Genomic DNA, 13,082 nt, shown 5'->3' on the forward strand with positions numbered 1-13,082 from the left:
ATGAGGAAAAACTTGTTTCCTGTTTGTTCTCCCAGGAAAAACAACTCCCAAAAATGCAGCCACTGGGGCATCCCCAGTGTTACACTGGGAACTGAGCAGCAGAGCAGCAGTGGGGCTCAGGGATGCAGAACTGGAACTGGACGTGACGTTGGTGTTTGTGCACTGTGCATTAAAAACAAAATTATCTCAGAGAGGGAAAAAACAAAGGCAAGAGAAGACAGACAAGGTGGCCAGGGCAGCAGCCACACCACCCCAGTGAAAGCAGCTCCTCTCCACCAACACCAATCACGAGACACATTTCGCCTGCAGGCAAAGCCTGGCTGCTGTAGTGTAGCTTGGTTTTATTTATGTCCACAAATATTTCAAAAAAATTACAAAATACTCAAATGGAGAGAACACAGAAGTCACGATTTCTGGGTTTCTACTCTGTTTACACTGTGTTATCCCATGGCAAACTACTCATATATACATTAAGCTTCAAGATATATATAAATGTAGCAGTCAGAATGTACACTCTGCTTGAACGGTGCAGTGAAACAAGCTCAACCATGACGACATAGAACAAGAGAGACGTTTCAAAAACACTAAAGCAAAATTTTAAAAATAAACTTTTGGAACAGAGGAAAAATAAGAGAGATTTCTTGAAAGAAAATCAGAAGGTCTGGGTTGTTTTTGTTTTTTTTTTTTAAAAACAGGGCATCGAACACCGAGATGGCTTCAGAAGCCACTGCAGGTAAAGTTGTAGTTAATCACTGGGCTAAAACTGAGGAATTTCAGTGCTTATCTGCTGAATGATGTGAACAAAAAGCTCCCATAAATTATTAGAATGCTCTTCTGGGAAAAAAAAATAAATCAGTGAACAACTTCAAAACAGACTGCAACTTCAGCTGAAAAATAAGGAATACAGAGAGGACCACTGGAGGGAATTAGCTTTTCCTTTTTCTGAAGAGCTATGGCTAAAAAACAGCAAGAGAAGGGTCAGAAGAAATGGCTGAAGTGGCTGAACTCCCCCAAACTCCCCAATTCCACCCAGCAGAACCAAAGGAGGGAGAAGTTGAACTGAAATGTGCCTGATGAGCCCTTTTCTAAAGCGAACTGAGGCACTCTGCTGAGCAGGCCCGTCCTCCTGGCTGCTCAGCCGGGAGCAGAATTCACCCCTGCTCCCCAAGGAAAGCTTTTCACCCCATCCCTGCCACAGCCACAGACAAGGATTCACCTCCAGGCCAGGAACACAAGCTGTCCCTCCCAACTTCCCCCAGAGTGAGACACAGGACTGAGGAAACACCTCAGCAGGGCTGCAGCACTGAGATTTGCACTGGGCACAGCAAAAAGGGAATTTCAGCAGGAAAATCCCCTGCTCTCCCCTCTACCCCTGCCTCAGTGGGCCTGGAAGGTTTCTGAGTGGGCTGAGCAGCAGGGGGTGAGCACTGTGCCTGATTAACTACAACCCCATCAGAGTGGCTCAGGGCAGTGCTGGGATCAGCACCCTGGCCAGGCTACAGCAGCACAGAGCACTGGGGGTGGAGAGAGAACAGGGGCAGTTGTGCACCGGCAGAAAAAAATGGCCAGCAGCTTCAGATGCCCATTGCTCGCATCACCCTCTGCTCCAGCAACGAAAAACTGTGGCAAAAAAGGTTAAAAATCTGCCCTGTAGGCAGAGCTGCCTCCTTGAATGCTCACTGTGCATTGCTGTCCTCTCCACACCCTGCTGGGAGCAGCCAGGAGGAGCCACCCTGCAGGGACTGGGGTGGGGAGGCACAAAGTGTCCCTGTCCCAGGGCACTCAGGGACACAACACTGGGGCAGCTGAGCAGTTTTGGCTGATAAAAACCCAAACCCAAACAGCCAAAGAGAAAAACAGAGTGGTCTTTGCAACACAACTCCATGAAAACCAAGCTGCCAAGTCCACTTTTCTTAGGAACTTATCAGACAGGAGGTGTCCAGGTACAAAATCCTGGCTGCACGACTCTGAGCCATGGAATATCTTTAAAAAGAGATTTTTAGAACAGATTATTTCTCTGAACTTTCTGCCCAATGGAGCTAGATTAAGTTTCAAAAGGTCACAGGGAAGAAGTGTTTTATGGCCACACTGGGAATGAACCACTGAAGGTGGCACCAAAAGGGCCAGCGGGGTCCAAGGGACATCTGAGCTGCTGAGAAACCCAAGTCAACAAAATCAGCTGCAGAACAGAGAGATGGAACACGAACAAAAACCCCCAAACAACCAAAAACCAAGAACAGAAACAGTCATTTGCAACATTATCCCTGCAAATCCCTTTAATGCTTATTGTTGATATCAAACCAAATGTCAAGCTTTTACCCATTTGAAATTATTGATACCCACCATTCCCTTTAATTAAAGGGATAATTATATATATATATTTTATTAAAAAATCAACTCTGTATTCTGTCAATACCAGGTAGGAATTCACAATTTGTGATGTTACTGAAAATCAAGATAAACGTTTCTGGAGTTTGTTTTGTTTTGTTTCTCCCCTCTACGCAAAAAAAGTTATTTACAGACTTAAAAAGCCATGCTGCAGAACTGAGCTCTCTTTAAAATTATGAAGATTTCCTACAATGTATTAAAATAAAAGTAGATTTTTTTATTATTATAGCACTTGGATTCAGAGCTTGTTATGTCACCTACTTGCAATCCTTGTTTTTTTTTTAATTACCTATAGATGCATTGAGTGTCCCTTCACGCACAGTGACTTGTGTTGTGAACCTGATTCTAGCACCTACTGAAAACAAACTAGTAAGAAAAGAAAAGGAAAAAAAAAACCAAGATTGCAGGAAGTTCTCTGAATATTCCACACAGTCCTGTGTTTCCCATAGGCTTCTGAATATGTTTTCATGCAGGGAGACCCACACCAGTCTTGAGAAATCTTCTCTACAAATGAACACTATGCTGATAAGTCTCTACTTGTTGGGTGGCTGCTTCTGTTTTAAATATATAAAGAAATCTTTATAAGATATTCTTTTCCTTTTGTAGCTCTTCTTGTATGTAAAAATGTTCCACTCCTTGCCAAGGACTGGGGTTTCCATAGCCAGCGTTACAAATAAATAATTTATTACAACTGTTTGTCGCCTTCTTTTTTCAGTCGACTGCAAGAGAAAGAAAAACCATTTTAACACAACGAAGGAGGTGAGAGACACAGGGGGCTGCTCTGCCCTCCTGCCAGCCCTGCAGGGAGCAGGGCTGTGAGCTCTGGGCACTGCCCCAGCCCAGGGTACCCACAGGTGGGCACAGTCACCAGTGCCAGCTCTGAGCTGGGATGTGACTGGGGCTCTGCAACAGGACAGACACCCAGCCACTCTCACGTTGTGCCAGAAATTTGGGCCTCACTTCCCACCTGCCCAGAGCAGGTCTGAGCACAGCTTTCACCTCTAAGTGCATCAGGGCTGAGCACGCAGCAAGAGAGGTGAAAATTCCCAGGGAAAAAGAAGGAATGTGGAGGAAGAGGATGCAATTCCCAGGTCCCCAAGAGCCTTCACTGCAGCCTCACCTGTAGTAATCTTCCTGACTGGGTAGGTGCCCTCCGTGCATGTGAGGGTGCCCGTGCAACCACTGCTGCTCCATGGCCAGTCTCTGCAGCTCTGCCGACTGCGCGTGCATGGCCTGCAGCTGGTGGGCTGCTGACATGGGAGGTGGAATGGCACCAGGCAGGTCCCGAGGGTAGGGAGTACCTGAGGGGGACAGGCACCACTTTCACACTCTTGCTTTGCTGCTTCTTCACCCCACCAAGCCACCACGGGCACCCAAAGCCACAGCTGGACTCCCCCCACTGAGAAATGCTGACCCCACAATAAAAGATGGCACTGCAGAGCAAAGCCAGCCCTTGCAAAGGACCAAAAAATGCTCTCACCAAAGACTGGATGTCGGAGCATTTCATGCTCATGAGGTGGCTGCCCTAGCAATGGGTTGGGGATGGTCCCAGGTGGGTAGGGAAAACGTGCCAGGTGGGGTCCAGCTGCTAAAGGATCCACCAGGGGATGAACAGGTCCTGCTGAGCCTGAGGGAGAAAGAGAGAGTTTCCACCAGGAAAAGGAACACAAAGCCAGAACAATTCCCTCAGCTGGTGCACAGCACAAATGTGGGGTCATTCCACCCTCTGCTCATCCCCACTCTAAGGAGACACAGGGCTTGTAACAGCCTTGAGCACCAGGGGAGCCCCTGGAGCCAGAACCACCCCAGAGCCCTCACTGTGCCTGGAGCTGGCAGAGCACAAAGCCAAATCACTCCTCAAACACACACAGAGAGACCTGGCAGTGAACTGCCTTGGCTGTGTCTGCACCAGCCTCTCCCTGGACTGGCAGGGACAATGTACAAGCCGTGGTTCTGTCCAGAACAAGCACCTGGGGAGCCTCCAGACTTACCTGCACAGAGGTGCTCAGCGACTGGCTCAGCTGGCAACAGGACCCTTGTACACACAGCCTGTGTCAAATTCCTCTGCTGCCAGGGCTTTGCAAACCTGCCTGCACCTGAGCCACCTGTGATTCCTGCAGTGAGCCTCAGCAATGCTGACATCCAGCACTGCCATCTCCCACCTGCAACCCCCCAGGCCTCAAGAACCTCACACCACCCCGCTGCTTTCCTTGCTGTCCCACCTGGCTTCTGCAACAGCACTCACATTCCCTCCAGCTCCAAAAGCGGGCATCCCAGCACACTGAATGGACGCTGCTGCAGGGCAAAGAATTCCACATTTGCTGGCACAAACACTGCACTGGCAGCCAGACACCAGAACCTGCATTTTAAGTACTCTGACACTCCCCTCCCCTCACTTGGCAGCTGCAGCACCTGGTGCCTGGCTTGCCATCTTCTCTCCACTCTGTCACAGAAAACGTGAACATTTCTGCTGAGTGCCTCATGTCCAGGACTCTGGAGCAGTAAGCATGTATCTTGCCTCAGAAATGGGCAAGGCACAGATTCATTTCTGAGACTATTAATTATTACAGCTGTAAGGTGCTGCTCTAGGACAGCAGTACTTAAAAAAACCAACCCAGAACAAACCAGCAAACCTTTCACAGTGAGAGTCTGAAGGAAGATCGCCGTGGTGCTACCACCACCCCACAAAAGGTAACTGCACTTTAGTTACCACAACCTTACACAGCACAGAACCACAACACGGACACGCAGACCGGGATTTCCTCTTTGAGTTCCAGGCTCAGACCCGTTCCTAGCTGTTCCCAGCCCCAGGGGCTCACCTTGGTGTAGGGGGTCCTGCTGGTGTAGGTGTAGATGCGAGTGTATGTGCGAGTGCTGGTGGTGGTGGGGGGTGACGTTGAACATCTGCAGCCGCGCCAGGGGGTCGTTGGTGAGCGAGGCCATGCGCTCGGCGTGGATGCGCTCGGCCGCCAGCCGGTCCGGGTAGCTCATCTCCGGCCGCAGCTGCGGCCCCGCCAGCGCCAGTCTCTCCCTCTCCAGCGGGTTCAGCCCCGGGTGGAAGGAGGCGAAGGGGTGAGGCCCCGCCGTGGGTGGGATAGTCAGTGCCCCGTGCCTGGCGAAATGCTCCATGGGGTTGGTGGCGGGGTGCAGCGCGTCCAGCTCGGGGGGCTTCACCTCGAAGCCGGGCTTCATCCTCTCGCGCAGCTCGCGCTCGCGGATCTCGCGCTCGCGGATCTCGCGCTCGCGCAGCTCCCGCTCGCGGATGCTGGGGTCCACGTTGTAGAGGCCGGGCATGTGGTAGGCCAGCAGCGGGTCCGTGGGGTTGAGGGGCACGAAGAAGGGGTGGTTGCGGTTGGTCGGGGACATGACGTGGGGCCGCGCGTACTCGCTCAGCGTCCGTAGCGCCGGCGTGTCCGGCCCGATGTACGGCGGCACGGCCGCGATGGTGGTCGGCGGCGGCTCGAAGGAAGGCCTCATGTGGGCCGGCCCGCTGAGCTGCGACTCGCCCAGACGGCCCTCGTGGGAGGAGCTGGACACCTTCTGCTGCACACAACGGGGGGAGAGAGCCTCAGGTCAACGCAGAGCACCTCAGCCTCACACGCACCTCCCCTCCGCCTGCAGCCCCTTTCCAGGAGGCAGCACTCGTGTGCTCTGTGCACAGCAGTGCGAGGACACAAAGGCATTCACAGTGCTCTCCCAACTGCAGGGTGAATGCAAACAACTGGCCTAGCTCTGCCCAGCTGCTCCGGCTTCCCACAGCCCCAGACCAGGGGCAGAAACTCTCCATCTCCTTTAAGGAGAGGACAGTCTCAGGCAGGCCGGGAGGTGCTCAGAGCGGGCTGGATCTCAGTCCCTACACACAGCTCCATGCTCACAGACCCCTGAGCGGGTTAAAGTGCTCCTGGGGATCTGCATCCTGCAGCATCACCCAGGTCAGACCCACCATCAATTCCCTTACCCAGCTCCGAGCCAGAACCAGACCTACCGCGGCTCTTTCCGCTTCTCTCTCGCGCTCACGCTCCCTCTCTCTCTCCTTCTCTTTTTCTTTTTCTCTTTCCCTCTCTTCCCTGGCTTTCTGCTCCGCTTCCCTTTTGGCCTTTTCGATGGCCTCTTCTCTCTTCTTGGCCAGTTTGGATCCTGCCAGAGGCATGAAGTACAGGTCTGCTCTGGAGCATGAATTGTAGCCACGGTCCAGGTGCTTATAGAACCTGCAAGGAACACAGGAGAGAAGAGCTCAGCCCTGGGAGAGGTGCAGGAGCGTGGGATTTGAGAGCTGTATGTCCAAACTAAAAAATATCATTCTACACTTACACCAACACTACCAGCTTCCCAGAAAGCCAGGCAAAAATTAACTGTACTGGTCCACAGACAGCGGAGTATGAAACAGGCAAAGAGCACTGCTGAAAGCTCCATACCTGGCGGACTGGCTGGCGTGACTGGGGATGTCCACCACGGTGGGCTCTGGGGATGGACTCCGGGGTGGGGGTGGAGGGCTCTCCGGCTCCTCAGCCTCATCGGGGACCTCCTCCTTGATCTGGATGGGTGGCAGCGTGCAGGCTGTCACCACGGGCACCGTCCCACTAGAAGCTGCTGACGTGGAGATGGGGGTCTGCAGAGGGATGCCAGGCACGGTGGGCGGCGTGGAAGTGGAGGGGCACGAAGGAGGCGTGATGGAAGGGGGGCCCCCGGGCACAAAGGGGTGCTGAGAGAAGGGGGGCTGGGAGGAAACCTGATGGAGTCCAGACGGGGGGTGACTGGCAGGAGGAGGAAGGCTCTGGCTCTGGGTCAGCACGGGAGGCTGGGCTGGCGAGGACTGCAGCGGCTGGCTCTGGGGCATCAGCTGCAGGGGAGGAGGGTGTGCTGAGGGAGGGTGGTGGGTGGACAGCGAGCTCAGAGGCTTCAGGGCGGGCGGCGGAGGCAAGTTGGAGTTCATGGAGAACGGAGACGGCCCGGAGAGATGGGGAGGGTGCTTGTGGGCCGGAGCAGCGGGCAGCTGCGGGATGGGCGTGGTGGGGGGAGGCTTGATGTGGGGCATGGCCATGGGGGCGGGCGGCAGCGGCTGCTCGCGCGGGGGCTGCGCCGGCTGCAGCGGGGCCGCGCTGGGCAGGACGGGCTGCGCCACCTGCAGCGCCGAGTGCGAGTGCGACGGGGCTTGCGTCTGGAGGGGCACCTGAGACTGAGCTGGCTGGGCGGGCAGGGAGAAGGGCTGCGCAGGCCCGGCGTGGGGCAGCAGCGGCTGGGCCTGCAGGCCGTGAGGCGCAGGCTGGGGCTGGCCGTGCAGCGGCGGCTGCGCGTGCGGCTGCGCCGCGGCGGGCGCGGGCTGGCTCTGCGGCTGCAGGGGCTGCAGGGGAGGGTGGGGAGACGGGAGCCTCTGCGGGTGCAGCGCGGGGGCCTGCTGGATGTGCGAGTGGGGAGCGGGGCCCGCGGGGGGCTGCGGCTGGCCCGAGGGCTGCGACGCCGGCGGCGACGCCTGCGCGGGGGCCGGGGCGGCGCTGGACGCGGGCGGCAGCGCGGCTGGCACCGGCGGGGTGGGAGCAGCAGCCTGGGCAGAGCTGCTCGGGGCCTGCAGCACTTGGGGCTGCGCCTGCAGCACTTGCTGCTGAGCGGAGGAATCCGAGTCGCTCTCGTTGTCCTGGGGGCTGGGGATGCTGGGGGACGTGCTGCGGTTGTCCTGGTCGATGTCCTTGGGGTCGCTGCTCCCCTCGTCGTTGACGCTGCGGCTGTCCGAGCTCTCGCCCTCGCCCTCTCCCTCCGAGGGCGAGTTGGGCCTGCTGATCTCCTGTGGGGAGAGGCAGCAGTGACCGCTGAGCCCAGGAAAGCACTCCAGGACAGTCCCCGTGTGTCACAGGGGCAGGTGCACTTTGAACCTCACAGGGCCTAAACCAGCACAGGAACACAAACACCCGAGGGAATGCAAAGACAGCAGAACCAGGATCCTCCCACAGCACCCAGGGGCAACAGGAACAAACTGAAGTACAGGGGTCCTGCTGAACACAGCAAAACTCTTCTTCACTGTGAGGGTGACCAGCAATGGAAAGGATTTATCTTGTGACAACTCCAGTGGTGGTCTTCTACTTGTCAGAGAAGACAAAACCCAAATTTAAACTAAAAAAAAATGGAGGAAAGGAGTGGAGAACAATCCAGTGTACTCCTCTATGGTTGATATTAATATTACAATAAAAAACCCAGCTTCTGGACTTACCCCGTATCACTCCACTGTTTTCAGCAGAAGGAACACATTATAACATTGGTCACTTTCCAGCCACAGATTAAGTTACAATTTGCTGTGGCTTAAATTGGTTTAATGTTTTTGATTTGTTACCAGATTTGCACCCCCTCCCCACCTCAACCCATCCTCCTAAGAGGAAACACTCCTCTGTGGGACTCACTTGAGTTTTGGATTTTTTGGCATTGGACCTGTCAGGCTCCTCTGTGTCAGATGCTGCCTTTTCCCGCTGCCTCTTGGAGTTCTTGAGAGGAGAAGATACCTCTTCCTTTATCTTCTGCCACAAAGGAAACAGAGCACAACAGTTACCAGTGGTGTCAATGCAAAAGTAAGCTCAGTGTAGGCCCGTGTCACCCTATTTAACACAAATTAAGGAGCAGCAGAACTCCTTGGAGGAATTGGCATAGTCAGTATTTAAGAGCAATCCAATACACATCAAACCAGTGGGGAAAAGGCAAAGTGCATAAAGCATTCCTCATAGGAAGGGATATTTTAAAGAGAGCTGGGCAGGACCAAGTCCATCAGGAACTCACAGCAGGCCCAACAGAGACCAACACCAGTTATTAACTAGTGCAAGACAGAGCCAGAATTTCTGCAGGAGACAGGGTAAGCCTCCTTCTGCTACATGAAAGTCTCGCTCTACTCTTGATATTTTGAGAGGAATATTTTTAGATCCCCTCAAACACAGGGCCAACAGTGAATAGCTATTCTGAGATTACTACCTTCTCCCGTGGCCTGGAAAAGCTCTGTGCATCACATAATTACCTAACTTTAAATTCTGCCAAGTTTTCAGTTTTATAATGTGAAAACTTGCTCCATGCTCATTTGGACTTTTTTTTGTGTGTAATATTTATTTTTAACTTGCTACTTCTCAATTCACACTGCTTAATGGTAAGCCCTCAGCTTCATGTGGCTTTGTTTCTTTAGAACTCTCTTGGAAAGGCACTCAATTCATTTGAACAGACTCAACTGTCAGCTTGCTCTGAACAATTAAGCAAATACACCTCCAGAAAAACAGTAGCACAAGCAGACTCAATCACTAAATGTTCATACTCCTTTGTAAACAAAGATTAAGTACTGCTTACAAAAAATCCCCAAAACTGTCTACTGCCTTAAATTCAGCATTTCTGATCTGCATTACTCCCCTGAGCTTAATGCTTGCATTAGCATCCCGAGTGGAGGGATTACTTCACTGAGAGAGCAGCGAGGTTATGTGGGGCTGCTGGAGAGGCTGGATCACTCCATCCCTCCCTGGCCAGGCACACAGCAGTGTAGCCATGAGATCTTATGAAAAATCCTCTGCTAGGATTTTTCCTGTCCTGAGGAGCTGAGAGCCTCAGGAAAGACATGTGAACAATAACTGTGTGCTGCTGTGGGATGCAACAGGTGCATCTTTCATTAGTCCATGTGGATTGTTTTTAATTGATGATCAATCACAGCCACCTCTGCCAAGGCTGTGAGCAGTCACGGGGTTTTGTTGTGCATTCTATTCTATTCTATTCTATTCTATTCTATTCTATTCTATTCTATTCTATTCTATTCTATTCTATTCTATTCTATTCTATCCTATCCTATCCTATCCTATCCTATCCTATCCTATTCTTGCTCTTTGTAGCCTTCTGATCTTCTTCTCTCTCTGTTCTTTTAGTATAGTTTTAATGTAGTATTTTAATATAACATATAACATAATAAATCAGCCTTCTGATGAAAATGGAGTCATGTCCTCACACAAGGGGTCTCAGCTTAGACAAGACAGCAGCTCCAGGCTGCCCTGTCCACCTCTGCCTTATCCACACCCACAGCGTTTGCTGGGACACAGAGACATTCCCCAGCCTCCTGAGCCTGGCTGGGAGAGCCCAGGGCAAGGCTTACCTTGGTGGATTTCTTGACAGACTCGGCCTTGCTGTCGTTGCTGGAGGTGCTGGCGGCGCTGGGCGAGTTGCGGCCGCTGGAGCGCACGTCCTCGGCGATGGGCGAGGCGCGCCCATCGGGGCTGGCTGCCTGCTTCTTCCTGCCACTGCGTAGGGTCGACATCTGGGGACAACACCCCCGTCAGCACTCACAGCCTCCCCACCCGGAGTGCCCTGCCTCGGCGGAGCCACGGGGGGCACAGCCCTGGCAGAGCCTGGCAGCAAAAACCTGCAGCAATAAACCTCGCTGCACTTGTTCCATCAAAACCCAACTGCACTCAAATGTACAACAGGGCAAATCCTTAATCTGTCTACTCACAAGCGTTAAGTGTTGATTATTTCATCAGCAGTGTCTGTTAGAAATGGCATTTAGGAAATGCACACACAAGGGTATCTGAGGCAGGAGAGGACCCCCATGTTCCATTAAAAATACTCCATCTGCTGGCAGTCAAGGCCAAGGTCTAAACTCCCAGTTCCAGCATGCTCCTGCCATGCACTAAGGGATCAGTAGAGTACATTTCAATAATTAATGCTGCTTCCCTGCCATTCTGGCAGTTTTTTGGAGGACTGACTACCAAAAAAGCATTGGAGCCAACACTCCCCAAGAGCGGAGCCTCACGAGGCATTCAGAATCAATGGTCACATCATCCTGTTCAGAAAGACAGAGAGGGGAGGGCAAGGAAAGAAATCTATCTGCTGCCTTCCATCAGCTAAACCCAACCCCAAGATAAATCACCCAGAGCTGCTCCCAGGAAGGGAGCCCAGAGCACACCAACCACAGAGGCTGCAGAGCTCTCTGTAGGGAAGAGGCTTTCACTCCAGTGAGGAGACCACATGAACACCATCTGGTTTTTTAAACTCCTCCCAAGGGTGTACCTGTGACAGGATGCAGCTGGAAGGAGGACATGAGCTATCACAGGATCTGTAATGCCCTGTCAATGCCCCCTTATGGTGACAGCCCACTGCCAGTCATGACAGGGATAACACAGCTTGCAGGGACATTCCATCTCCTTTTGCAGAGAAGCAAAGCTCCCCCTGGCACACACAGGCAGCAGGAGCGGGCACAGCCCATGGCAAACCAGGCACTTTGGGGCTCTGGCTCCTTCTACCCCTGCAGAGACATTCCATCTCCTTTTGCAGAGAAGCAAAGCTCCCCCTGGCACACACAGGCAGCAGGAGCGGGCACAGCCCATGGCAAACCAGGCACTTTGGGGCTCTGGCTCCTTCTACCCCTGCACTCAAGAGTGAAACGCACCGAGCCTCGACTGCGCCGTGTCCTCATGCTATGCTTCCCACTGAGGCCATCATCTTCCTCTTTCACAGGCTTGAACATAAAGGGTGGGGGGTCCACGGGCTTCTCGATGGGCGGCAGCTCCCCGTACTTCTTGAAGTGGATCCGGCAGTCCGTGCACAGCAGGATGTTCTCCCGGCCCCCGTGGTGCCAGTCCTTGGAGGCTTGGGGCAGGGAAAGCAACAGCTCAGCACCCCACAGAGCACACCAGCACAAACACAAGGAATTGTTAAAAACAAAGCTGCTTTTCTACGGGTAACAAAGTTGGAGAAGTTTCTGGAAAAGTTTGTCCTGTCCCAGTGCGCATCCTCAATATTCAATTTTTACAAACTATGGTTGCTTGCTTAAGAAACTACAGCTTTGAGGCACAGAAAGAAACCTTATCTGCTCTATCTGGGAGCTAACAGGCAGCTGTTCTTCAGAGCTGTGGTTTCTGCAAGAGAAGGGAGCTCTGAACCTCTCATTTCCTTCCCCATTCTGGGGCTTCCACTTCCAGCTGCAAATGCCCCAGCCCCAGGCAGCCTTCAGGAACAGCCACACACAGGAGATTTGGTGCAGCAGCAGGAAGTTTTGTGTGTGACAGCCACAGCCCAACACTGATTCATTATGTCACAAATTGATTACCTAGATTATGGATTATGCAGATTTATTCCTGTCTGAATGTCTACCTCAGGCTTCTCCTTTGTCACCGCAGTATTAATCTGCAATGGCAAAGCCTGATTAACTCAGGAACGCTGCCTGTTGGAGCTGATTCACCCCCACACTGGTGTGAGCAGCTGTACCAGGCCAGGAGCTGCTCCTGCTGGCTGAAACCCCCCCAGGCAGCAGCAGAGGGACAGCCAGCAGGGACTGGGACATACTGGTGGTGAAGCAGTGGCGGCAGGCGTAGCCCTTCAGCTCCTGCTCGCTGTCCTCGCTGTCAAAGTCATCCTCACTGGCCGAGCTCAGGTCCACTGAGGGAGGGAGAAAGAGGAAAATGGAAAATAAACACTCAGCAGGGTTTTCTGTTTCCTCCTACTTGGCTAAAACAAGCGTTAAGTAGAACAGCTCGTGACTCCCCACGCCCACCCTGCCTTGCATGGCCATTATTTGTGACTTTTCAAGCTGACAAAGCCAGGCCTCATCACGCTGCAGGTTAAAGAGGGTTCCAGCAATGCGCCAAGGGATGCAGCTCCTGGAACCTCTGCTTCAGCACGTGGTACATTTCCAGGTAAGCTGTCATTCAAATACCACCCATGCTGAGGTCAAGAGGCTGTGCTCCAAACCC

General features: G+C 53.0%; 1 protein-coding gene across 7 annotated transcripts in view; it reads right to left on the reverse strand.

Annotated features, from left to right (window-relative positions):
• Window positions 1-324: 324 nt before the first annotated feature.
• The window catches only part of RERE (arginine-glutamic acid dipeptide repeats), a 168,626-nt gene continuing 155,868 nt past the window's right edge, over window positions 325-13,082 (reverse strand). For 6 of the 7 annotated variants that reach the window (XM_064397459.1, XM_064397458.1, XM_064397461.1 and 3 more), the window contains 10 exons: window positions 12,676-12,768; window positions 11,780-11,979; window positions 10,487-10,648; window positions 8,778-8,891; window positions 6,804-8,167; window positions 6,374-6,596; window positions 5,208-5,931; window positions 3,869-4,015; window positions 3,509-3,689; window positions 325-3,107 (listed from right to left, as the gene is read on the reverse strand). In XM_064397459.1, coding sequence (XP_064253529.1) covers window positions 3,074-3,107; window positions 3,509-3,689; window positions 3,869-4,015; window positions 5,208-5,931; window positions 6,374-6,596; window positions 6,804-8,167; window positions 8,778-8,891; window positions 10,487-10,648; window positions 11,780-11,979; window positions 12,676-12,768 — 3,242 coding nt within the window. In that variant the 3' untranslated portion in view covers window positions 325-3,073. The remainder of the gene's footprint in view (window positions 3,108-3,508; window positions 3,690-3,868; window positions 4,016-5,207; window positions 5,932-6,373; window positions 6,597-6,803; window positions 8,168-8,777; window positions 8,892-10,486; window positions 10,649-11,779; window positions 11,980-12,675; window positions 12,769-13,082) is intronic. The other variant, XM_064397463.1, reaches the window with a different exon arrangement.

The sequence above is a fragment of the Passer domesticus genome, chromosome 22 (assembly GCF_036417665.1).
Source record: "Passer domesticus isolate bPasDom1 chromosome 22, bPasDom1.hap1, whole genome shotgun sequence".
NCBI lineage: Eukaryota > Metazoa > Chordata > Aves > Passeriformes > Passeridae > Passer > Passer domesticus.